At 54.6% G+C, this 26,056-nt stretch overlaps 1 protein-coding gene across 1 annotated transcript in view; it reads left to right on the top strand.

The window, feature by feature from the left end:
- The first annotated feature begins 5,109 nt into the window (after positions 1–5,109).
- The window catches only part of LOC115912995 (nectin-1-like), a 60,201-nt gene continuing 39,254 nt past the window's right edge, over positions 5,110–26,056 (top strand). The window contains 1 exon segment of the mRNA XM_030964819.1: positions 5,110–5,688. Within this exon segment, the coding sequence (XP_030820679.1) occupies positions 5,607–5,688 (82 nt within the window). The 5' untranslated portion in view covers positions 5,110–5,606.

Raw genomic sequence — 26,056 nt, 5'->3', positions numbered from 1 at the left:
AGGGTGGCAGTGGCTTTGCCCTGCTGATGGCAGGGGTGGCTGCAGGAGCACAGCTCCCTGAGCGCAGCAGCTCGGCTGCCGCAGCATCACATTCCCCCTCTGGTGCCACTGCCATGACAGCCTGCAAATGAGACAGAGCCTCCAACCTCCCTGTGTGACCCAGAGATCAGGCCCCAGAAGAGCTTATGTAGGAAGAGAAGCCTATTTGTCCAACCACAGAAAGCAAAAGGCTTATTTCCACTTGCACATTTGCAGCAAGCCCTGATCCCGATTCAGACCCGAAGCGGAGCGTGTCAGAGAATTTCCAGGGCAGAGAAATCCTCTCTGGGAGCTCTCCCTCACGGATGGCTGCACAGCAGCTCCTGACACCCCCGTCAGGAGGCTGCTCCCCCCCTTGGCTGGGACTCTGTGTCCTGCCTTGCTTGCATGGGCACTGCCAAGGCCCTGGGGATGGCGGGGCACAGAGCTGTTCAATAATAAATGCCATTTTCTGATACAGTCACTGCTGCTCTGAACAAGCTGTGCCCGTGCCTCTGTGAGAGAATTCCCCTTGCCCGACCTCATCAGCAATGCCCTTTGAAGTGTTCCCGCTGGTTCCACCCTCTGCTTCTCCTCTGGTTTCCCTTTCCCTGTGGATGCTGTGCCTCATCTCCTGCCTGCCTCTGGCCCTCATGGACACGCTCACACCATCCCCAGCGCTTTGTGTGCATGCAAGAGAGATCTTTCAATCCCTTCTTCCATCTCAGCTCCTTCTGGGAAGACAGCAGCTCCTTCTCTGAGCATTTCATGGCTTTGATGAAGGAATTATTCCCTGCTGATGGGAACAGGCTGACACCGAGCCCACACGAGGCACTGGAGTGCCCAGCACTGCTGGCCAAACCTCGGGCCAGTGGTTGTTGTTTGCATCACTCTTACGCGTGCAAGACCCCAAATTCCATCCCAAATTCCTCCCCTGGATTGAGAGCCCCTCACTCCAGCCCTTGTAGGGCATTTCCAACCCGTGGCTCCCCCCCAAGCCCACCAGCCTTGCAATTCCAGCTGCTTTCCACTGGAAATCCCTCGCAGAACTCATCCTGCTTCCTGCAAGGCCGGGATTCCTGATCTCCCCGGGTTTCTTTTCTTCTCCGTGTATAATGAGGATTACGGTTTAATTCCTGCCTCGCAAGGGGGTGCTGTGGGGATTGCCAGGGTTAAGGCGCTCAGACAGCGCCGAAAGGCTCCCACCTTTTCAGAGGGGCTCTGAAAAAAACCCCACTGCTGTTTGCAGCCTGCTCGCAGCTCGCATCAGCTCCCATTAACTGGGAGGCAATTTTCTCCCCAGTTCAGACTTAATTCCTCCTCTAACTGCTGGCTCTATCCAGAGAACAGCAGGGCAGCAACGACTATCGGTGCTGAATTGCCTTTTAAAATGGGATGTGTGAGCTGCCTGCGCCGTGCGTGTGTGCTGTGTGTATGTGAGCCCATGCAGGAGGCTGCACCAGGAGAGCTCAGAAGTGAAGCCAAGCACGGAATCAGCTCGGGAAGCCCTCTGCACCCCTGATCCCCCATTGCTGGCTGCACCACAGACCCATTATGTGTGTTTACAGATGAAAAAGCAAAAAAATAAAACCGGTGCCGGCTTTAAAATTCCGCCGAGCGCAGCCTTCTGCACTGATTCCAAATGTTTATAAACACGGGAGTTAATGTAATCAGCACTGCAGCAAATACACACCAGGTACACGGCACAGACAGGAGTGTCAAACGCGCTCCCAGCTCGGAGTGACAGCTCTCTGCTGTGGGCTCTGCAGCAAACAAAAGCAGCTGAAAAAACCCCACCGAGGAATGCTTGAAAGAGCAATCCCTTCCCCCCTCCTCCTCCCCGCCTTCCAAGACTTTCTGGTAGTCAGAGCTGTAAAAATCTCGGAGAAGGTGTCCCTTCCCACTGAGCCTTTCAAGTGCCAGAGGGAAGAGGCCACTGCTTGGGAGGACACTGGGGGAATTCCTGGCTCCCCTGAGGGCCATCCATCAGCCCAGCCCCGGTTCTGTGCTCATCCCGCAGCAGCCAGGAGCTGCTTTAGAAAGATTTGGACAAGTCTGACTCCAGGAGCTGTTCCACCCCGGGGAAGGATGTGCATCAGCTCGCCAGGGAAGATCCCATCCAGAGGAGCTGTGCCAGTGCAGAACCCTCACCAACCCCTCAGCCAAGGGAGTTGTGCCAGTGCCAGCCCCATCCCAGCCCCATCCCAACCCTGCTCACTGCCCACGTTTTCCAGTGGGAAGGCTTTGGGGAGGTCCCATTCCAGCAGGTTGCTGAGGAGACGTTACCTCACACAGCAGCATCAGCAGAAAACCCCGGTGCTGGCAGAACAGCCAAAATGCTGGGAGGACAAAACACTGCAAGCCTGTTGGTTTTTTTTTTTTTTTTTTTTTTTCCCAGCCAAATGTTGTTTCATGCTCTAATGGTGATTTTCAAGAGCAATATTGGCGTGACAACTTATATAAGTGTGGGCCAAGTTCCTACACCACTTCCAGGGTCTGTGCCTAAACCAGATTTCACAGGGGTGCACAGGAAAGGCTTTGGATCTCTGTTTTGGGGGCTACCTGCCACCTAAAATGAGACTTTTACCACCCCTAAAACCCAAGAGAGGGTAAATATTGCAGTTTTATAAATTATTTTCCTTGGAGAAGGTGGGGTTCCTCGCAGGGCAGCTCTATCTGAGGCACCAGGTGGGTCGGTTTTTTCTCTCTTTGTTTGCAGTAGAATACATTTAGAGATTTATGGAAGGGATTTCTGAGTCTCACAGTGGTTCATGTGTTCCTGCAGTAGGAACCTTGAAATTCCCCATCTTATCACTGCAGGGCTCCTTTTCCACATCTCTGCCTGGGATGAGTTTGAGGAACCCACAATTGTGAGGGGTAAAACAAGGAAATAAAAAATGGGTTTAAATCAGCTGATCTAGTGAAGCAGGAGGCAGCTCCCCCAGCCCCTCAGAGGCCATGCACACAGAGACCTCCCCAAATTAAAAACAATATAAAGCATGATGCAATTAAATATGTTACATATTATGATCTTCCTCCCCTAGAAATAACAAAAAAACTGCCAAACCAGAGCATTCTGCTCCTGCCTCTCCTGCTCATGCACGAGTCCCCTTGGGCTTCACGGAAATTTTGGTCTCACAAAATGCTGCAGAACAGGGGCCCCCATGGCACTGGGTAATAAATCTTAGAAGTTAACAGCCAGAACTGTGCCAAATGTGATGGGTTTTGCTTTGTGCAGGATCATGAAAATAATACATTCTGGCTCAGTAAGTCAGGCCTCATGCACCAGGGCTAATGGTCCACTGCTGCTGCTGCTGCTGCTGCTAAATGGATTTACATTTTTGTCTCACATGGTTGAAGTCTGTGATTTGGGAAGCCAAGGCCCCAAGGCTCTATAAAATCTCCCCAGATTCTTGAAAGGAAATGTGGATTTTTTCCCCCACCTGGAATGCAGGAAGCTCAAAGGAGGAGCGTTGAGGTGTGGCTGCCCCACAGATCTCAGGGATGTCAGCTCAGGTGCAGTGACAACAGAATAAGTGGGAGAAAGGGGAGGGTAACACTGGGAATAATGCAAGCTGGAGCATTGTTAATGTGGGGAACTCCATGGTAACTCAGAGAGACCTGCCCAGGGGAGCAATGTCTCATCAGAGGTATCTCTTTAATGGAGTTGGGAAAGGAAATAATGAGATTTTATGGATTAAAACTGAAATTAGACAGATAAACACTCCATGGGCAGGAAAACCGACCAGCAACAAGGATGCTGAGACTCCCCACGGCCTTTCTGCCCACAAGGGTGGGGGGCTGCCCTCCTGAGCTCAGGTCTGCAGCTTTAGAGAAGAGGCAGGAGGCAGAAACCATCAGTTCAGCAGCCTCAGCTCCACAGGCAGGATGTCCAAAGGAATCCCAGCGGCCTTAGAGTCTGCGAATCTATTAACTAAACCTCATTACTACGTAATAACTTTTGTTATTTCGGAACAAACCTTGTATCTGCCTAATCCGCTTTGTTACAGAGCTGCCCATCCTTCCCTTGAACAGGAATTAACTTCTAAAGGAATTAAAAGGAGGAGGAGACTGCCGAAGGGGTCCTTAGGGGTATCTTTTTATAGCTGCTGGCTGCCCCCCCCTCCCCTTTCCCTTTCCCACTATGTGTGGTATCCTTCCCCACTGATTCCATCCTTTTCTGCCTGCCAGGCATTGATTTGTTCCTGTGTTGTTCTAATGGAGCTTGAAATCAACATGACTTTGTTGTTGGTTGTTGTCATTGTTGTTCACATCTTTGTTTGGGGTTCAGCATCCTTGCAGAGGCCAGGGCAGCTCAGGAGCCGGCATTAGCAGGCTGAACACCTCCTTGGCGAGAGATGCACAAAGGCTGGCTCTGTGTCCACATAATAGAGGCTGCCACAAAGCGCAGCGAAACCGCTGCCCCCTCCTCCCGCGCATCAGCTCTGAATCCCCTCGCTCATCCGCGCACACAGAGGGCGGCCACAACAATCTCCTTCTTTCGGCAGGCCCCGGGAAAACGCTGTGGTATCCACATCCCAGGCGTTCCGGATCGCCGCTTTAGGTCCCACGTATCTCACTCACATCGCGCAGGGTGAAAAATGCGTTCGGGTCGGGGAGGTGGGTGCCGGGCACTGCGCTCCGGAGCCCGAAAGGAATTCAGGAACAGCTCAAGAATTCAGCAACAGCCCCAAGTCCGCAAGCCCCATGCGGCGAGGCAGGAGCACCTCCGCCAACCCACGGCGAGGCGCCCTGGGCTGCTCGGCGAACAAAGCCCAGCTGCCGCCAGCTGCCAACATCCGGAGGGGCGGGCGGCGAGCCCGGCCACCCGTCCCGCCCTCGCCTGGCCGCGCATCGCCGGGAGCCGCGGGCCGAAGGAAGGGTTAACGCTGCGCCCTCCTTCCTCCGAGCGCTGACATCACGGGGCGGGCTCCTCCCGCCAGTGTGTGCGTGAGTGCGAGCGCGGCCGCCGAGCCCCGCACCGGGCACCGCACCCGGGCACCGCACCCGGGCACCCCCGCCCCGCGGCCGGCCCGGCCCCGCGCCCCCCGCCCGGCCATGGAGCGCCGCGCCCGGCCCCGCACCGGCACCGCCTGAGCGCCGCCGGGGCCCCAGCGCAGGGCGGGCAGCGGGCGGGGGCTGCCGAGCCCCGCCGCCGGAGCCACGGCACCGCCGCAGCCCGCCGAGGGCTCTGCCTCGCCGCTCTTCATTTGTTTTGCCTCCCCTCTTTCTTTTGGGGTTTCTTTTGGTTGATTTTTTTTTTTCCCCTCTCAATATTTTTTTTTTTAATCGCATTTTCCACCCCCCTCTCCCTTCTCCTCGTCAATCGCCCGGGCTCTGCGGAAGGAAGCGCCCGCACTGCCCCGCGGCCGGAGCGCCCCGCGCCCGCCCAGAGGGGCCCCGCGGATGTGCGGATCCCTCCCGCCCTCCCACCGCCTCTTTGTCCTCTCCCACCTACGATCTTGTTTTTATTTTTATTTTTAAATTTAATTTTTCAAGCAGACCTGAGCATCACCGGGGGCTGGGAGGGTGGGGGGCCCCGCGGCGCTGCCAGACCGACCCCTGCCCATCGCTCTTAAGGAACTCTCATGGCTTCACGGCTGCAGACAAGTTGCCGTGCATCGTGGTGGACTATCGGAGTTTGCATCCTGGCAGCCGCGCTCCTACCAGGTGAGCCGCTCCCCGGAGGGCGCTGCGGGGCTGGAGGCGGCCCCGGCGGGGTTTGCGGGGTGCCCGTGGGGGAAAGGAGGTGCGGGAAGGGTGGGATCGGCGTTTTGGGGTGCGGAGCAGGTGTGGGAGCATCTGTGCGAGGCTGGGAGAGAGCCGGGGCCGGTTTCAGCGCCGGCTCGGCTCGGAACAACACGCTCGTTTGTTTTGGAAGCAGCTGCAGGCAGCGGGCTCCGGAGCCCTGCGAGCCGAGGCCGTTTGTTTGCTTTTTGGATGGAGCAGCGTCTAGCGAGGCGCAGCAGCCAGGCTTCCCTGGAAAGGCAGCCACGAGGCTGGGCACGGAGCGCAGATGTTTCGGGAGGAGAGACGGAGGGTTTGGGCTCTCCAGCGTGCCCAAAATCCCCGCTCCCCTCCGCGCACACTTCCCACGGGCTCTTTTGCGGAGGGGCTGGACCGCTCCCAGCTTTCAGCGCTTCCTTTCGCTGCCTTTGAGCTTGGCTGCCTGATGGCATCTTATTCATCCCTTTGGTTCCGATCCATCCCTCGGGTTCTGATCCATTTCTGGAACGGAGGAGATGGGCAGAGATGCGCCTCTGCCAGCTCGCTGGAGCCAGCCGGGCGGTGGCAGAGCTGTCGTGTGTCCTTCCCTGGGCTGGGACCTGCCCCGAGCTCGGCACAGCGCTGAGGAGAGGGCGAGTGACCCAGTTTGGCCAGTGCCCTGCGGGGACTCATTTATTATTCTGCTCCAGTGCAGAACGGGTTAATGCCATCCTGGAGGGCTTTCCGGGAGTCGGAGCCATGGGAAGGGGATCGGCAGTCTGCGTTTGCAGCTTGTGAATGAGCTGAGAGATGCAAACAGAGCCGGTGTTTTGCCTTTTCGGTGGCTGGGGCTGGAGCGCGGGCGCAGGAGCGGATCCAGCCTGGGCTGGGATCCGCAGCTGGAGGGAAGTTGCGAGGAAGGCAGGGTGGAATTGCGTCCACTCCTCCGATATTGGGGCTGGGGCAGCGTCCCAGAGGAGCGGCCAGGCTGGCTGGGCTGGGACTCTGAGATGGGAGCAAGGTCTGGGCCATCAGAGCAAACGCCGGGGCCCAGAGCTCCCTGGCAAAGACGGGGAGGCGATAACATCAGGACATGGGAGATCAACAGATCCCAGCGACTGGATGGTCTGGTTAAAATGGATGGAACGGGAGGGGGTGGTCATCCAGAAACCAGGGAGGCTGTGAGAGGGAAAAGGGTCACAGGGCGATGGGAAAGCAGGGCTGGGTGCACCTCGGTGTTCCAAAGGGATCTGCTGTGCATTGCAAACAGAGGTGACGGAAGGGACAGCCTCGGGCTTCCCCGCTCCTCTGTGCTTCAGGCAGGTGCCTGGCTGAGCTCTGGCTCCTCTCAAGGAGTCTCAGAACTTTCCATGCCGTTCTTCACCCGGCCTTCCCTCCTCATCCTCCCGCCCACAGCCCCGGGCAAAGGCGCTGGAGGGGCAGCGATGCTCTGGTGACTCTGCTGGCTGAACCGAAAGGACTTTGTGCTCCCCTGGGAATTGCTTTCACCGAGGAGACACGCAGTGACCCTGACACAGCCTGGCATCTCACCTTGTCCTGCCAAGACTTTTCCTCCTATTTTTGGCTGTTCCCAGGGCTGTGCTGCCAGCAGCTCCTCTCTTGCCACTGCAGTAGCGTGGCAGTTTGTCTTGCACTGTCCCGCTGACAGCTCTGCCAGGATAAGCCAGTGGTGCAGCTCGTGGTGCCTTGCCAAGGCCGGGGTACAGCCAGCTCTGCAGTGTTCCAGGAGGATCATCCTCCCCAAACCCTGGCCCTGGGCACCAGTGCCCTGCAGCCTGTGTGGGCGAGACTCTCGGCCCGACCTGTTCAGTGGTGGATGCACCACAGCTGCAGGAGTGGCTGATCCTGGATATTAAATATTTATTCATTCATTTATTTCGTTTGGGTGCTGGGGATGGACCCAGAGCTGCAGGGAAGGACCAGCACAAAGCAGAGAGTCTTTACCAGACCCCACGTAGCTCCTTGAGTTCACACTTCATTTTACCAAAATCATATATATAAACATATATAAAGCTGTATTTAAGCTTTGAATTCAGACAAGCTTGCTCAACAAGGAGAGGAGACTCAGGATTCTCTACTGCAAGTGGATTAGTAGCTGTGGACTTGTTGGAAAATGTGGTTTTGTACCCAACACCCAAGAAGGATCAGAGCAGTGCCTGCTCTCTGGAAAACCTCTCATGTCCAGCTGATCAATGCCATTTCATTCTGTTCCCACCCACCTCCCCCTTCAGATAATATTAGCTTTTTTTTCTCCTTTGCTCTGATAAGGAAATAAAAGTTCCGCCGCTGTAAAAGCTGTAAGGAGTCTGGTATAAAAATCTGCTTTACAAATTATCTTTAATGTGAGCGGTTCAATCGTCCAGAACGGATTCAATTCATGGCTCCTGCAGCCTTCCCTGCCCATCCATTTGGAACCAGGTATCAGCTCACGCTCCATTCGAGATATTGATATCAACAGGGGTTACAGAGAGCCGTGGGGGAAGGGGAGGAGAGACCCCAGGCAGAGGTTAGGAATGCTTGCAGCTCAGTTTATGCTTTACAAGCCTTAACAATCTGTCTGTTTGTCCCCATCGTGGAGCTCCTGCAGCTTGAGGTGCAGCCACAGAGAGCAGAGGCATCACCTGTGCCTGCTCCTGCCTCTGCACATCTGGGAAAGTGCTGCAGACAAATTCCTCTCTGCTATTGCTGGGCTACCTCCTGCTCTCCCTGGGAACACTTTGCAGAGGGCTTTGAGATGCTCCACAGGGGAGGGAGAGCTGCAGAGGTGGCTGGAGCTGCTTTGCCACGGGCTTTTTCCATCAAAGGAGCATTGGCTGAGCCGTGGTGACCTGCAGGGCTGAGGTCAGGCTCGGCTGCAGCTGGAGGGAGGGTTCATTTTGGGGAGCCACAACAGCTCTCTGGAGTGCTGGGAAGAGCCAGAGCGTGTCACTGCAGGATCTGCTCCATCTTGTACTTGCTAGAGCTGCTTTAATATCCCAAAGTAGTTTCCAAAATGAAAAAAAAAAAGTTGCCAGAGTCTCCTTCAGCGTTTGGGTTGAGTTCTTGGCTGTTATTCTTTCCTTCCCCGCCTCCCAAAACTCACAAACAGCAGCATCAGGCTATTTCAGGCAGCAAAAGCGTGGCTTTGGCTGATTTTTTTTCCTCTTTAAACCTCACTTAAACCGACCGGTCGGGTTTTACCCTGGCGTGGACGGAGGAGCTGCTGAGTGTGTCAGCGTGGGTGAGGCACAGGCTGGGGCAGAGGCAGCTCAGCCCACGAGCAGGGGGTGTCCCTGCCCGAGGCAGGGGGTTGGAAGATGAACTTTAAGGTGCCTTCCAATCCAAAGCATTGTGGATTCTGTTCCTAGTGGATCCTGAGTTTCCTCTCCTTGTTAAGCAAGCATGTCTGAATTCAAACCTTAAATACAGCTTTATATATGTTTATATATGGATATATGATTTTGGCACAATGCATTGAGGAGCTACATGGGGTCTGGTAAAGACTCTGCTTTGTGCTGGGCCTTCCCTGCAGCTCTGGCTCCGTCAGAGCACCCAGAGATGCTGTTTGCCCCCTGAACCAGCAGCGTTGGTCAGGCAGGAGCTCCCAGCCCAGTCCCATCCACAGGGAGAGTCCAGGGGCCCATCCAGCAGCACTTGCAGTGCTTGGGACGAGCTGGTGGCCGAGAGATGCTGGCAGAGCCTGGCACACCTCTCCTTGCATCACCCCTGCTGCTCCGGGCTGCAGCTGGAGCAGCCACAAAAGCCAAGCTCAGAGGGAGGCACCACAGGGCTCCTTTGAGCAGGGCTCACGCCTCGGCTGAATCACGGGAGGAACCAGAAGAGCAGGTTGTCCATGACCTGCTTCCCAGGCTGCCACCAGCACCTCGTGCCCTCTGCTAGTGCCACCAGGCTGGGGACAGCCCGGGGGGACAGCAGCAAGTGGCCTTTTCCCACCTCTTCCCATTTGAGGAGTCACACAGCGCTGCCAGCAGACAGGGATGGGGCAAGCACTATGCAGGGAAAAGGGGATTTATCCCAGAATCCACAATGATTTGGATTGGAAGGCATTTAAAGATCATCTCCTCCAACCCCCTGCCCCGGGCAGGGACATCTTCCACCAGACTGGTTTGCTCCAAGCCAGGAATTTTGGGAAGAGCTGGAGCTGGGCTGTGTGAGGGCTGCAGGCGTGGGTTGGCCAGCGCTCAGGAGCATGGCCACAGTCCTCAGCGCTGCCAAGAAAGGGTTGGAATCTCATCCTTGGAATCAACATCCTTGCCCGAGGTGCTGATGGCTCCTGCTCGGTCCCTTTCACAGGCCAGCCGGGCTTATCAGTGCAAAAAAGCAGAAACAAATGAGGGAGGGACAAAGGAAGGCACTCCAGTCTCACAGCCCCTGGAGATCTTGCTTTTTCAAATAACGTCAGATGAAATCAGGGCAGCTCTGCTGAAGGGTGAGCTGGTGCTGAGCCACTGGAGCAGGGACCCAGTTTGCATTGGAGACACCTCTTTGTGTTAATTACCAGAGCTTAGCATGGAGATTTCCCAGCTCTGAGCCCACAGGAGCCTTCCAGGTGAAGGTTTGTTTCACACCCAGCAGCAGTTCCAGGTGAAGGTTTGTTTAAGGAATGAGAGGTCTCATCCTGCCTGTGTTGAGCCATGGATGTTCTCCCAGGTGCACATTTTGCCAGGGTTAGTCCAGGCTGCATTGAGGCACAACCCAGGGTTTTCAAGGGGAGCCCCTTGGCTCTGGAGCAGAAGAAAATCTGCTCAAATGATGAAGAGGAAGGAAGGAGAGGTTCCCCTCTGTCTCCACCCTGGGTTTAACGTCCCCTCTGAGTCACAGGGAGAAATGGGAAGTGAAATTGGCAGCACGTGTTACTGTCTGTGCCCTGTGCTGTGTCCCAGCTCCTCGGGGACACGTGTGGAGCCCAGCTCCTGCTGCCCCTGAGGGTTTGTCCTGTCTGGGCACTGATTGCAGCCCTTCCCACCAGAGCCGTGGCTCTCATTCTCCACTGCAGTGCCAGGCCACACAAACAGCAGCTCCTGGCCATGGGAAGGGGACACAGCTCCCGTCCCTGGCTGTCCCCAGCCCAGAGGGACAGGAGGGCCCAGCCTGGGGAGGCACGGGGCTCTCCTGTCATGTCAGCAGCTCTGTGGGGTTGCTGGGGATGGTGGCAGGAACTGACCCAACCTGATGAGCCATCTCTCCTCCATTCCCCCACCACAAAGCAGTCCCTGCAGGAGGTTCATAATCCTACCCATTACTGGGTGTGATGCAAGGTGGAAGAATTTCTGAGCATTATCCACCCAGCTCTCTCTGCTGCATGCCTGCCCTCCCTGGCCCTGAGCCAGACCAGTTGGGGACTGGTGGGCAGCACTTCAGCCCCAGGTGTGCAGGGAGAAGAGCCAGGAGAGGCAGGAGCAGGGTGGTTCTCCTCCCTGGGAGCTGGAGCACAATGAAGGGGTTTTCTGTCCTCCATCCCAGCCTTTCTAGCTTCAGGAAACTGCAAAGTGCTTCCATCTGCTCCCAAGCAGGCAGGGATGCTCCAGATGTGGTCCAGGACCTGCAAATCACATCCCTGCCTCGGAGCAGCATCAGGCACCAGATGGACCACCTGGCTGGGAGACAGCAGGTACTCCCAAGCCTGCTGAGGCAGGAGGACTCAGCCTCCACCTCCCTCCTCAGCAGTTCCCTCCCTGTAATCAGGCTGGGTTTGAGGCTGTTTTGCTTCTCTTGTGGAAGATCCATGCCTCTCCCCTCCCTCTGTGCTGGAGAGGGGCATCAGGAGCACGGCCAGGAGTGATGGAGGGTCCTGTTAGGCAGGGCTGACATGAGCCTTTCCAGAAGATTCCAGCACAAAGGGCAGTCTGTGAGGGACCCAGGGCTGTGTGGCCACCTGGGAGCAGAAGCAGCCCTGTGCTGTGTGTGGCTGCTGCGGTGGAGCTGTGTCATGCGGGTGCAGGGATTTCACCTGGGAACTGTCCTGAGAGCGTCTGCTCTCTGCTCTGAGGTTGTCACATGTGCAAAACCAGGTTTCATTTCTTAATTTCACTCTTCTTTTGTTTCCCCTTCGAGGGAAATGCTGCTGGAGCACTTTGCACTGTCCATTTCCACAGCCCAAGGGCCCAGTCTGGGGGCACAGCTCTGGCTGTGGGCTCAGGGTCTGGTGGCTACAAGAGGCTGCTGTGACTCAAGAGCACAGGGCTGTAATTAGAGGTTGTTGTGCCCCTGGCAGAGCCAAGGCTTACAAATTATCCCTGATGGGCAGAAGTCACAGAGTTCAATGGCAGAAGTAGGGGAGGAGAGAGGTCAGAGTTCCTGTCACTCTCTGCTCCTGATTTCTGTGCAGAGCAGCTTGGCATGGGATGGTTTTGCTGCCCTGTGAGGAGGGCAGGGGAGAGCAGCAAGGGAGGGATGAACCCTGCCCTGTCCTTGAGCAGCCTGGTGCCAGTTATCAGCTCTGAGTTATCAGCTCTGTGCAGTCATAACTCCCCCAAACCCATGGCCCTGATGGAGGTTCCCCTTGCCTTGAAACTTCTCCTGGAAATAACCCTACAAAGCCTGCAGTCAGGAGGACACTTTGCACTGGAGAATTACCTGCATCAAGCTCTGGCTACATTTTTCTTAGGAAGAGGCATCCAAGGGGCTCTACCCTGTCTACACAATCAGCAGAGACCCCTTGGAGGCAAGCCCAGAGTCTTGATCCCACCAGTGCTGATGGCCTTTCTAACCTGGGGGTGCCAAAACTAGAGGAAATACTAAGGATGGATAATGCAGATCAGTTTAGGGGCTGTAAGAACACACAAGAAGATCTCCCCCGTTCTGGAGGGGTTGTATTTCCTTTTCCCTGCCTGTCTCCTCACTTATGTTGTTCTAAGGGTTGGAGCAGGAGGCAGCAGCAGATTTGGTGGTGCACAACTGCACAAGCTGCTCATTGCTGGGCCTCTTTGGGCTCTTCCCCTGGTCAGCTGCACCAGGAGAGTGTCTGGGGGCCGTGCTGGAGGAAGGGACATCTCTGGGCACAGGGCAGAGCCGGGGCTGTGCCCGTTTATGGCTGCTGAGGATCGGGGATGTGTTGCATAGCAGCATCCCTGCCATGCTGTAATTCATATCAGCTGCCAGTTTCCATTGGATACAGGACCCCTCTGGGCTCTGCCAGGCTCCATGGAGTGCTGGATGTTTTACTTGGTGAGTTTATTTTGTGTGCTGAGGGGAAAGGGCACTCGTGGATCTCCTTCCTCCAGCTCAGCCCCCCAAAATCTGGGTGCTGAGGCCAGGAGCTCTCTGTGTGTGTGTGCGTTTTATGCAGAGACTTTTCCCAGTGATGGGGCTGAGCTTTCCCAAAATTTCCCTGGAGCTCAGATCCAGTGAGAACCCAGGGAAAGAATCAGTGAGAACCCAGGGAAAGATCCGGTGAGAACCCAGGGAAAGAATCAGTGAAAACCCAGGGAAAGAATCAGTGAGAACCCAGGGAAAAATTCAATGAGAACCCAGGGAAAAATTCAGTGAGAACCCAGGGAAAGATCCAGTGAGAATCCAGGGAAAGGTTCAATGAGAACCCAGGGAAAGGTTCAGTGAGAACCCAGGGAAAGGTTCAGTGAGAACCCAGAGAAAAATTCAATGAGAACCCAGGGAAAGTTTCAGTGAGAACACAGGGAAAGAATCAGTGAGAACGCAGGGAAAGATCCAGTGAGAACCCAGGGAAAGAATCAGTGAGAACCCAGGGAAAGAATCAGTGAGAACCCAGGGAAAGAATCAGTGAGAACTCAGGGAAAGATCCAGTGAGAACCCAGGGAAAGATCCAGTGAGAACTCAGGGAAAGAAAGTGAGAACCCAGGGAAAGGTTCAATGAGAACTCAGGGAAAGATGGGAGGGCTGGTGGGGATCTCCTCTCAAGGGAGGGATTGCAGTGCTCTGATCTTGCCAGGAGGCCTCTTTGGGGATTTGCTGGGTGCTGTGATGGGTGTGCTGGGTACCCCTTTGGTAGGAGCTGGGTGGGATCCTGTGGAGGATGGCAGCAGTCCTGGGCAGCGGTGGGAGGGAGGAGAAAGAGGATAGAGCAGAGTTTGTAAAAGGGGGAATGTTCTCTGTGCCTGAGGAGGGAATGGGGAGCAGGACTGAGGACAAGGAAGGCTGCAGAGGTTGCAGGGAAAGGCAGAGCCAGCCCTGGCAGTTCTTGTCTGGGGTTCTCCAGGAGATCCAGGCTGGAGCTCTCACATCCTGTCCACGATCAGCCAGCTCTTGACAAGATTTCCTGAATGTCCACCCAAAAACCAGCTGAGGTGTGCCCACTCCAGCTCTGCCCAACTGAAGGATCAGGAAGGAACAGTGGCCAGGTGATCCTGACCATGCTGATCCATGGATTCCCATCTCCAGAGCTCAGGGGGCCTCGCCAGGGCTGGGACATCCCTGGGACATCATCCCAGACACCCAGTGAGCAGGGACAGGGCAGGAGTCACCCCTCAGGATTCCCAGGATTTGCATTTGCTGTTGATTGACTTTGGAGCTGCAGAAGCAATTTGCCAGTGAAAGAACCTTTATCCCCCGACTCCCCCAGTCCTTCTGGGAGTTTGATTTCTCAGCTCACAACAGAATGATGGTGGTAGCAGCGAATTCTCTGGGGCTAATATTGCCAGCTAGCACACTATAGAAAGAAAATTCTTTATTTGTTGGCGTGGCAGGAACAGACTTTGGAAAATGTACCCTGATTTTTAAATACCCATTTCGCCTGTGGTGTAAATACTAAAATGGGCTTTTTTCTCTCCCCCCTTTCCCTCTCTCTTGGAGTTTAAAAATATCGCCAGCCTGGGGAGGTGCATCTTTCACTGAGATTTATAACGGCTGCTCTCAAGTGATCTGGAAAATGAGCCTCCCTCTGCCCCATCCAGCCTGGCACCTTCCAAGAATTTATTTCCTATATTTGCGCAAGCCTAAGAATACTTAAAAGGGCTGCATCTCCACCCAAGCACTCTAATTATTTAAGTTTTGTTTATGGCCGCTCTCAGGGGAGCTGCGAACGTCCAGGCTGCTGATCCCTCCCTCCTCTGGGTAATTCAGCCCTGCATTGCTGCTGGTTGGTAATGGCCAACAAATCACGGATGCTGCGCCGTTTGCCCAGGATGGATCACCCTGGCTCTGTAAATTGGCCAAGCCCTCAGGGCAGGGGTGGGGAGAGGTGCAGGGGCCCCTGTGTGAGCACAGGGCTCTGAGTCCTGCTCAGTGTCCATGCCAGGCTGCCTCCTGCCTTATCCTGCTCTCTTCTGGCTCTGGAGCCGCTGGGAACCTGTGGCTGAGGTGAGGCAGGAGCCTGGGATGGCAGGAGGCAGCGAGGAAGAGGAGGGAGGCTCCTTCCTGGGCTCTGCCCACCTCCCCAGCCAACCTGGGGCTGCCTCTGGTCACACCTGGGGCTGCACCCCCTGCCCACTTCCCCATCCCTTCCCCTTCCTCTCTAGGGGGTTCAGGCCACCTTTCCCATTATCCTGCTCACACAAAAGCTGCAGTTTTGGCAGTGAGGGGCTCTTTTCCCCCATCCCCATCCCTTCCTCCCTAAGGGGGTTCAGGTCACCTTTCCCATTATCCTGCTCATCCAAAAGCTGCAGTTTTGGCAGTGAGGGCCTCTTTTCCCACATTCCCATCCCTTCTTCCATCCCCTCCTCCCTTGAGGGAGTTCAGACCACGTCCCCTGTTATCCTGCTCACCCAAAAGCTGGAATTTTGGCAGAGAGGGGCTCTTTTCCCACATCCCCATCCCTTCCTCCCTAAGGGGGTTCAGGTCACCTTTCCCATTATCCTGCTCACCCAAAAGCTGCAGTTTTGGCAGTGAGGGGCTCTTTTCCCAGCCCTGTGGCCAAGCTGCCCAGCCCCAGTGAGATCTGGAGGAATCTGCAGTCTTGTGGCTGCCTCTGCTCCTGTCAGGCTCGGTGATAAAGAGAGAAAGAGAGATTTTGATTACATTATGACAAGCGACAGAGAGATGGAGTGAGGGCTGCAGTCTGCCTGCTCTAATTCCAATTAGCAGGGGTGGTGTGGCCAGAGCCTGACAGCTGTATTGATCCCAGCTTTGGACGGGGAAAACCTTGCCGGGGTCCCTGGGGCTGAGCACAGGGACAGCTGTGGGGCAGGGAGGGGAAAAAATCCTGTTTGTAATGGGGCACTTGAGCAGGTGCCTGAATTTCACCTTCCAAAATGCCACAGCCAGCCTGGTACTTGAGCTTTCTTCTGGATTTACCTCAAAATCTGTGCTGCAAACCCCCCTTGGGGTTTGTCTGTAGCTGCAGGATGAAGCAGGCTTCTCCTGAGTGTGCACGTGGAGTGAGTTTATCAGGACTCAGGCTCTTCCCTAGACAGAATGTACCCAAGTTAAATAAATCAGCATCCAAGGAACAAAAGCCCAGGGCTGCAAGGGAAGGGGGAGTTTTCCTGTGCCACTTGAAGGTCAGAGCTGAGGCAGGCTGGCAGGGCTGTGGGCAGGCGGGTGGTGCAGATGCTGTCTCAGCTGCACCCTCCCTGTGGCAAAGGGGAGGACTCCAATTTGCAGTTTTGCAGGTATTGATCCGAGACCTTTCACTGCCTCTAAACTCACTTTGGAAATAAAAGGCTCAAATCATTCTCCTTAAGTACATATATTCTTTTGTGGTCTTGACATTTCCACAGTGCTGCCGTGCCCGTGGAGCACCTCACAGCACCTCACTGGCAAGGGGAATATCTGCTGCCTCACACCGACTCCTACCAGGCATGAATCAGCTCTTCCTTACAGGGAAACAATGGCCTGGAGGTGATGGCAAAGCTCAGAAGGGCTGGCAGCATTTCCTGGCTTCGCCAGCAGCTCCCTGGAACATCCTTGGCCAGCTCCCTTCACCTCTGTGTGCCTTTCCTTGTCAGGAGCTGCTGGGAGCTGTCCCTCTCTGCTCTGCTCACATTGCCCCGTGTCTGCAGGGTGCCTTGCACACCTGATCCTCCCTCATCCAGGCAGGAGACATTTGCAGAGCTCAGGGAAAGGTGAATTCTCCTTTATTTGGTCATTTTTTTCACGGCCGCCAGAAGCAGGCAGAGAATTTGGAAGGCAGGAAATGCTTTCGCATGGATCCAAGCACAAACATTCCGTCAGAGCAAACACTGGGCTCAGTTTCTGGCTGCTCTGGGTGTGGGATGTGGGGCTGACATCATGGAACCGGGTGAACACAGCCCACTGGCTTCCCTGCCTGCTTGGATCCAAAGCTCTCTTGATTTCTCGCTCTGCTGGTTTTGTGTTCAGGTCACCTCTGGTTTCCAGGACAGGGCTTGCAGGAGGGTGAGAGGTGTGGGCTGGGCATCTCAGCACTTCCCTGGACTGTGCTGGACTCAGGAATGACTGTCAGAGGTTCACATCCTGAACAGGGTGCTGAGGCAGGAAGGATGTCCTGCCATGGCATAGGTGACACTCATGGTGTCCTATCATGAGAGTAGGTGACATTCATGATGTCCTACCATGGCAGCAGTAGGTGACACTCATGGTGTCCTGCCATGGCATAGGTGACACTCATGGTGTCCTACCATGACAGTAGGTGACACTCATGGTGTGCTGCTATAGCAGTAGGTGATACTACACGCATGAAGTAGGTGACACTCATGGTGCCCTGGTAGCAGCAGGTGACACTCATGATGTCCTGCTATGGCATACATGGTGTCTACACGCCGATGGTGACACTCATGATGTCCTACCATGAAGTAGGTGACACTCATGGTGTGCTGCTATAGCAGTAGGTGACACTCATGATGTCCTGCCATGGCAGTAGGTGACACCATGGTGTCCTACCATGAAGTAGGTGACACTCATGGTGTCCTGCTGTAGCAGTAGGTGACACTCATGGTGTCCTGCCATGGCAGTAGGTGACACTCATGGTGTCCTGCCATGACAGCAGCAGGTGACACTCATGGTGTCCTACCATGGCATAGGTGACACTCATGGTGTCCTGCCATCACAGCAGTGGGAGTCTCCAGATCCCTGCAGCCAGTGTTGCTCTTCCCCAAAACTCCCTGCACGGCTGTGAGCAGGATTCCTGGCACTTGAGCTGCCCCAGACAACAGAAACGCCATTTATTGCGTGAGCAAGCACTTCCAAATCTCCGTGGTCCTTCCCCCAGGCAGGGATGGAACGCAGGCCCACTGAGGCACCCAGTGTGTGTCCCCGTGTGAGCCTGGCACTGATGGCACTGACTGTGGCTGCCTCAGACAGCAGATGGCTTGGAACAAGTGTCTCTGTGCTAGAAAAGCTCTGAGTCTCTCTCCTGGGTGATGACGATTTCAGCCATATGCAAGAGTGTCTCTGGCATTCCAAGGCTGGGAGAAACTTCCCTGGGAAGAGCCACAAAGAGCCATTCTTCATTCTGTGGCCAAAGGAGGTGCAGGATTCATTGGAGGAAGGAAGGGAGGTTCACTTCCAAGCTCTGGAGAAGCAGGGAAGCAGCAGAGTCAGCAGCCTGCCCACGGAGTCTGTCTGCATCCTCCTCCTCAGCCTGCAGCCCCAGTGCACCCCAGCACCCCGGGCTGGGAGTGTTCCAGACTGGGGAGTTATTACAAAATCCTGCTCAGGACACACAGGGAGAGATGGAGGGTTTAAAGTTCGATAATTGTTAATTATTACCCAAGGTTCCCAGGAGGCTTTCTGGGAAAAAGACGTGGCTCTCATCTGCAAAGGTGTTCTGTGGAACATTAGTCTGTCCTGGCCACACTAAACCCTTTCACTCTGCTTCTTTCTGCCTCCTGTGGGATTAATAAAGTGCTGCTGGAGAGCTTCTTATCTCAGAGCTGAGTAATGTTTGCAATACAGGGAGGGGAGGCAGCTGTGATCCGGGAAAGGAGCAGAGGGAAGGGAGGAAGAGGGAGGCTCATGGGGCAGGGGCAGGCTGTGGGGCAGCCTGGGCTGGGCAGAGAGAAGCCCTGGAGACAGCAAGCACTAACACAGAAAACCAACTGATTTCTGCATGGATTTAACGGGAGGGTCATCCACTGACACTGCACCTTTGGACACACAGATTATAGTGAACTTTGGATAGAGTCATAAAGGACACGAGGGATTATCAGAACTTTGCAAGCATTCCAGACACCAGCAGGAAAAAATAAATAATCAAGGAACCCCTTGTGAAGGAGAAGAAGAAGCCCAAAAAGGGGCAATTATAGTGAACTTTGGATAGAGTCATAAAGAACATGACTATCAGAATTTTTCAAGCATTCCAGACACCAGCAGAAAAAAACAATATATCAGGGAACCCCTTGTGATAAAGAAATCCCAAAAAGGTGTAATTATAGTGGGCTTTGGATAGTCAGAAAGGACATGAGGGATTATCAGAACTTTGCAAGCATTCCAGACACCAGCAGAAAAAAATTATATATATATTTATTCCTTCCTCATGTGAAGGAGAAGCCCCAAATGGTGCTGGTGGTGCTGCCAAGGACCTGGGAGGCTTTGCTGCCCTTCCCTCTCTCCCTTAAATATATCAGCAACCCCCTGTGAAAGAGAAGAAGCCCCAAAAGGTGTAATTATAGTGAATTTTGATTAAAGTCATAAAGGACACCAGGGATTATCAGAACTTTCCAAGCATTCCAGACACCAGCAGAAAAAAATTATATATATATTTATTCCTTCCTCGTGTGAAGGAGAAGCCCCAAATGGTGCTGGGGGTGCTGCCATGCCCCTGGGAGGCTTTGCTGCCCTTCCCTCTGTCCCTGCCCAGCTGGCAGCCGAGCTCTGGAGCAGGAGCCCGCGGGCCAGGGCCACGCCTGAGAGGCAGGACGGGCTCTGAGCTTCCCACGGGTGTGGGCTGGAGCTGGTTGGGCCGGGCTGGGCCCCCAGGGCAGCACCCAGCGCCCCTGGGAGCGTGCCAGGCTGCGGGGAGGGAGCAGCCGGGCAGGGAAGGGCAGGCAGGAGGGGTTCAGCCCCTCAGCACCATCATCTCCCACCCTGCTTCTCCTCCTCAGCCCCCTCTGATCCCTGAGGAATGCTGCTTCCCCAGGCTAGAAGCTCTCAGGACTCCGTGGGCAAGGAGAGCCCCTGTGTGGGCCTGTGGGATGGGGACAGGGCTGCAGAGCTCCACCATGATCCACAGGGGTTTGTGTGCAGCCAAGGGTGGTGGTAACAGCTCCAAAACTGCCTCTGGACAACCAGTTTTTGCTGTGGGTTTTTCAGGAGAAAACAGGCTTCAGCAGCTGGGACAGCCTTGCGCTAAAATTCCTAAAGAACAGCCATTTCTTTTTATTCTTCTTTTTTTTCTTCTTTTATTTTTCCTATTCTTGCGGCAGAGTTTCTTGGTGCCTTCAGCCCATGTTTCCCCACAGAGAGTCCCCCACCTGTGCAGGCCCAGACAGCTTTGGAGGCTTTGAAGTGCAGCTTCACACTTGGTGCTTTCCCCCACAAAAAAAAAGAAAAAGGAACCAGTTCTGGGGCTGAGCACAACGAGCTGCAGCTCTGTCTGCAAATGGGGTGAGGAAGGAGGAGGTGAAGGATGAGGTAAAGGAAGAGGTGAAAGAGGTGAAGGAAGAAGTGAAGGAGGAGGTGAAAGAGGTGAAGGATGAGGTGAAGGATGAAGTGAAAGAGAAGGTGAAGGATGACGTGAAAGAGGAGGTGAAAGAACACCCTTTTCTCTCTGGGTGCCCAGGACAGGCCTGGCTGCTCCCCTCAGATCCCCCAGAGGAGCTCTGGCATCTCCAGGAGGGCTCAGCTGCCCCACACACGGCCCCACGTGGATGGTTAATCCCCAGGGAGATTAATGGCTGGGTTTTATCTTCACCCACCCCTCTCCTCAGCCCAGTCTGGCTGGGTGAATCCCTGTGGGACAAGGCTGGGACAGCTGAGCCCTGTGTCCCCTGGCCCCAGGGATGGCACTCTGTCCCCTGTGCCCTGCTTTAGGGCTGAGGCAGGCAGGGGGATGCTGCAGATGCCAGAAAATGTGGATTTCCCACAGCCAGGTGGATCTCAGCCCCCGTGGGAGGGGACAATCCCCGTCCCTTCCTCCTGCAGAGCCACCCCGAGGTGCCACCAAGGTGTGGCCATGGGGAGGATGAGGGGAGGGTGCCGGGGGTGGTGACCCCCCTGTCCCCAAGGGTGTGGCCCTGAGCGTTCCCCTCCAAGGGGGATTTGCCTGCCAGGCCCATCTGTTCCTTCAGCCCATTGCCATGGCAACGGGGTGGCTTGAGATGGGCCGGGAAAATGAATCCAGGCAGGAAAAATATTCTTTATTTTTTTTTATCTTGGGCGGAAATGAAGGGGAGAGGGAGGGGATCCTTCTGGCTCCTCCCTTAGGGCTGTGCTGTCCCCAGGCTCCTCCTGCTCTCTGCTTTTCCCTTCCCCTCCAGGTTGGGTGTCCCATCCAGGGGGGTGGCAGTGGCCAGGTGAGGGTTGGGGATGTGCAGGTGAGGTCTGGATCTCCTCAGGTGAGATCTGGATCTCTTCAGGTGAGGTCTGGATCTCCTCAGGTGAGGGTTGGGGATGTACAGGTGAGGTCTGGATCTCCTCAGGTGAGATCTGGATCTCTTCAGGTGAGGTCTGGATCTCCTCAGGTGAGGGTTGGGGATGTACAGGTGAGGTGTGGATCTCTTCAGGTGAGGTCTGGACCTCTTTAGGTGAAGGTTGGAGCTTTGCAGGTGGGGTCTGTATCTCTTCAGATGAGGGTTGGGGCCATGCAGGTGAGGTCTGGATCTCCTCAGGTGAGGTCTGGATCTCCTCAGGTGAGGTCTGAGATCTCTCCTGCCCCCCTGGCATGGCCACAAGCAGTGAGGATGCTCTGACAGGGGGTTCTGCCTCTCCCCCAACCGTGGAGCCATTTCCATGGAATCCCAGACTGGTTTGGGTTGGAAGGACCTTAAAGATCATCCCTGCCCAGCCCAGATCCCCTCACCTTGCCCAGGTGTGTGGCCAAGAGGAGCCTGGCAGCTTGGTTTAATGCAAGGAGTCACTTGTCAGAGCGAGTTACTCCCAGTTTTTCCAGTAAAAAAAAGCCTGGAATGGAGTGGAAATGGTGCCCTGCTGTTTGTGCGCATGTGGCTCTGCCTGGGTGCATCTCAAGTGGAAATGGCCTGGAAAAAGAAGCCAACAAAAGAGGAAACAACAAATAAATATCTGCTTGTTGACAGTGAGATCTGGGCTAATGTTTGACAGACGAAAGCGAAGCGAACGCGAAGTGACAGATTGACAGGAAGACAGACATGTTTTCGTGCTAGTTTAGCATCCTGATAGAAACAGAAGAGAATTCAGCTTTGCAGGGGACCTTGAGGGGTCACCTACCTGCCTGCTGAGGCGGGTGGGTGTGCTAAACACCCCTAAACACCACAGGCAAGAGCTGCACACCCCTGCTCCCCTCCCCTGGCACCAGGAGGCTGCTCTGAGGGGCAGGAGCTGGCTCCAAACTGGGCTGGGGACAACAGGAGCAGGCTGGGGGAAGCTCTGTGCTTTAGTGATAAGTTTGTGCAGATTGCCCTCGATGATCTTGGAGGGTTTTCCCAACCCCAATGTGATCCTAAAGCCAGGGCTCCTCCTGGGGAGGGCACTTGCAGCAGAGGCAGGCGGGGGGGTTGGTGATGAGGCGTTTTGTTTGTTCCTCCTAAATGTGGAGAAGTGGGATGGATGGGGTGAGTTCTTCCTGTGCTGCAGTCCCAGCTGGAGATTTTCCCATCTCTGCCTTTCCCCTGCCCTGGACACATCTGCTCCCAGGGCAGGAGGCAGTGGGGAGGCATTTCAGGTTGGATAGGGCTTGGAGCAACCTGGAAAATGTCCCTGCCCATGGCAGGGGAGTGGGAAGTTGATCTTCAATTCCCTTCCAACCCATTCCATGGTTTTAGGCTTTGGGGCCGGGGTTGAGTGTTCAAGACAAGCTTTGTTTTCCCAGCATCAGACCTGAGGCTTGTGCTGGGAGCTGAGATGAGGAACCAGGTGCTCACATGGCCCTGGTGAGTGCAGAGCTGGCTTAAAGTCACCTTTATGCTCCCCTTTATCCCAGATCTGAGTGCAGCAGGGCTGAATGTCACCTGTTCCCTCGTGAGCAGCGATTTACAAAGCTCATCCTGCTCCTTGTTTGCAGAGCAAATGCCCTTTTCCTGTTGGCTCTGCCCTCCCTGCAGTGGGGAATCAGCAGATTCTGGGCTTGAAGCTTCTCCCAGATTTATGAGCTTGCTCTTCACCTTGAGAGTGAGGCTCCCTCACCCTGAGAAAGCTTTGAAACCCAAAACACCAATTGCTGACTTCAGCAAACACCATTGATCCTCCTGCAAATAAAAGTTCTTTCTTTTTTCCTTTTTAGGGCATGGCTTGTGGGGATTTTGTTGTTGTCCTCTTTGTGTTTCTCTTTTTCCTCTGGAGACACGAGTCCCAAATGGTTCTGAGCAAAATCAATGTGATCTGAAAGGAACTCATCAATGGTCCTTATGGGGAGAGATTTCCTACCAGCCAGACGCCAACAAAAACCCACAAACACCCCTCCTCTCATCTTCCTCTCCCCTTGAAAAGCAAGGTTCTTTAATTGGCTTTTAATCCTGGGAAGAGCAGAGCTGTTTGCATGGAATTGCTAATAGGGGATCATCTCTTGCCATGACTGATGGGTTATTTGATCCTGTGCCTCAGGAACCTGAGCCCTGCCTGGGAAATCAGGTGGGGAGGGGGATCCCAGCCTGGCTCAGAGCCCAAGCACAGGCACAGCTGCTTTGTGATTTCCAGGAAGGATTAGCAGAGCGATGGGGAACAAGCCCCTTTTGTCCTGTTGCTCCAGGGCATGGAGTGACACTGGGGAAAATCTGTGGGGTGCACAAAGTGGGGCACACTGGGCAGTTTGGGGGGGTTTGACCTTCCAGGGGTGTCCCACACGTGGCTGTGACTCACAGGGACAAACCTTGACCCTGTGAGTTGTAAATAGCAAAGAAAAGCACTGCCTTAGCCCTGCACTGCACAGGTGAGCGTGCTGCTGTGTGGGACGCTCAGGAGAGGAATGCTTGGAGCAGGAGAGGTCGGTTCTGTTGGCTTCTCTGCTCCTATTCCTGCTCTGACCACCTATTCTTTGGCACAAAGCCTCTCATCCTCCTGCCTGTGTGCTTGCCTGGCTGCTGATGGGCTCCTGCACGCCCTCACCTCATCTCTGTGTCCCTAAATGTCACTGCCAGCCCCAAAGTGGGCTTGAAACGGGGCTGAAAGGCTGAAAAACCCAGCCAGGCACCAGGTCACCCTCACTGAGCTCTTCAGGCATCACAGGGGTTTGCAGTGGGCTCCAAAGTGGGGATCACTGCCCTCACCAGCACATGGAGCATTCCAGAAAGGGGTGCTGGGAGGCACCTGGAGCTGGGAGAGCTCCAACAGCACCAGGTCCCCAAGCTCTGAGCCCAGTGAAACGTGCTTGAAATGCCCCCTGGCTCTGAGCTGACTCAAGCACTCAAGGGAAACTTGTTATGTGGATGACACCGCTCGTTCCTGGCTGGTTTTTGTTTGTTTTGTTCTGTGTTTCTTGCTGCAGCTGCCTTTGGAGCAATAAATAGCTGTGGAGCTTGCTTGTGGTCTGTGCTAAGTTGTTAATATTTAATCAGAGGTCTGAAGCTGGATTTGTTTGGTTGGCAAAAGATAAAAATGGCTTTTTTGGGGTTTAGAGCTGGGGACAGACCTTCAGAAAGAAAGCTCAGGGTCAGCTTTTAATTAATCAATTATTTTAAGCCTGGAGCACACTGGTCAGTGACAGATTTTCTGAACACCTCAGCTCCCAGCAAACCTAATATGTGCCAAGCACCTGAACTGGCTGGCACTCAGCATGGCCCTGGTGTGAAATGTTATTTACAGAGGAAGCCCTGCTGACATGTGCCAGAAAGTGTTACCTGGATCCACTCCCCCTCCTCCTGCTCCTCCTTGGGGCTTGGATTCTGCTCTCCAAGGAAGCCAAGGAGGGAAGGATTTCCTTCCTAGAGCAGGATCCAGCTTCCCTCTGGCTTTGTTGGATTAGGGATCCAGGCCCTGGACAGCTGCTCGTGTAGAAACCCTGTTGCAAACTGCTGAGGGAGGGAAGCTGAGCTTTTATTCCCCCATCAGCGACTCTTACCACGTACAGAAACCCCTGGCACACACCTCTGGGAGCTGGCAGCTCCCCTGTGTGCAGGGAGGGAATTCTGAGTGTCCTCAGAGCCAGGCAGACCCCACAGCTCCAGCCCTGCCTGAGGGATCCTGTCCCAGCTCCTGCCTCCATCCCGTTTGCAGCATTTGCATGCTGGCTCTGCCTCAGTGCAGGGGTTTGGCAATGCCCAGGGCTCTCCAGTGGGTTCTGCAGTGCCAGGTCTGTGGATTCTGGCACTACAACAATCATAATTCTGTGGATTATTGTCCCTGGGGACTGAGCAGTGGATGGCCACGGCTTGGCCAGCTGGTGTTTGCCTTGTGGAGGAGGGCAGGGCTGATCTGTGAGCAGGACCAAAGCTTGTCAGCTCTGGTGCCTGATCCAAACATCCTGCCTGCTAAATCCCAGCCTTGGGATGAGCTCCTGGGGTCCAGCTGGCCACTCCAGGGGCCAGAGCCTGGCCAGGGCTTTGCTCAGGTGCTGGGGTGTCACTATAGGACATAAATAAATAAATAAAAATAAAATAAATAAAACTATGCAGACATGCAGCTCTCTAAGGTAAAAAAGAGAAAAGTTTAATTTCTGACTCCAACATTTATAGATTTCCAAAAGTGACAGTGGATTGGAGGGTGACAGTGACAGTGTCACCTCTCCAATGGCACTGAACAAACCAACAGTCTATTAAATTTCTCCTCCTCCATAAAAGAATGCAAAACAATGAGTTATTTACATCAAGGGTGTAAGAAAGTTGGTTACAAGAATGTAAACATCAAAAAACTTAGAAAAACTTAAAAAAAGAGGGCGACCCTGGGGTTTGTGTGCTGGGCAGTTGTGCACAGGATAAGTGTGCTGACCCTGTTTGAAGGGATGGGAGCCCTCCCTGCCTGGGGACAGAGCTTTTCCAGGCTCACCCTGTGGGGTGACACATTGTCACCGTGCTGGTGACACTCGGTGCAGGATCCAGGGAGGGTTAAAAACCCAGAGACATGGCACTGCAGGATGCAGATGTGGAGGATCCAGGTTGGGGATGCAGATTTTGAAGGATGAGGATGGAAGGGAAGCAAGATGGGGGTGCAGGGGTTGAAGGGTGAGGATTTGAGGAGTGCAGGATGAGGGTGTGAGGGAGGAAGGATGGGGATGTGAGGAGTGCAAGATGGGGATAGAGGTTTTGCAAAATGGGGATTTGAGAGGTGCAGGATGGGGATATAAGAGGGTGTGGGATGGGGGTGTGAGTGGTACAGGATGGGGACGTGAGGGATGCAGGATTGGGAGTTTGGG

This window comes from Camarhynchus parvulus, chromosome 24 (genome assembly GCF_901933205.1).
Source record: "Camarhynchus parvulus chromosome 24, STF_HiC, whole genome shotgun sequence".
In the NCBI taxonomy this organism is placed as follows: domain Eukaryota; kingdom Metazoa; phylum Chordata; class Aves; order Passeriformes; family Thraupidae; genus Camarhynchus; species Camarhynchus parvulus.
This window is presented reverse-complemented; position numbering and strand designations above follow the sequence as displayed.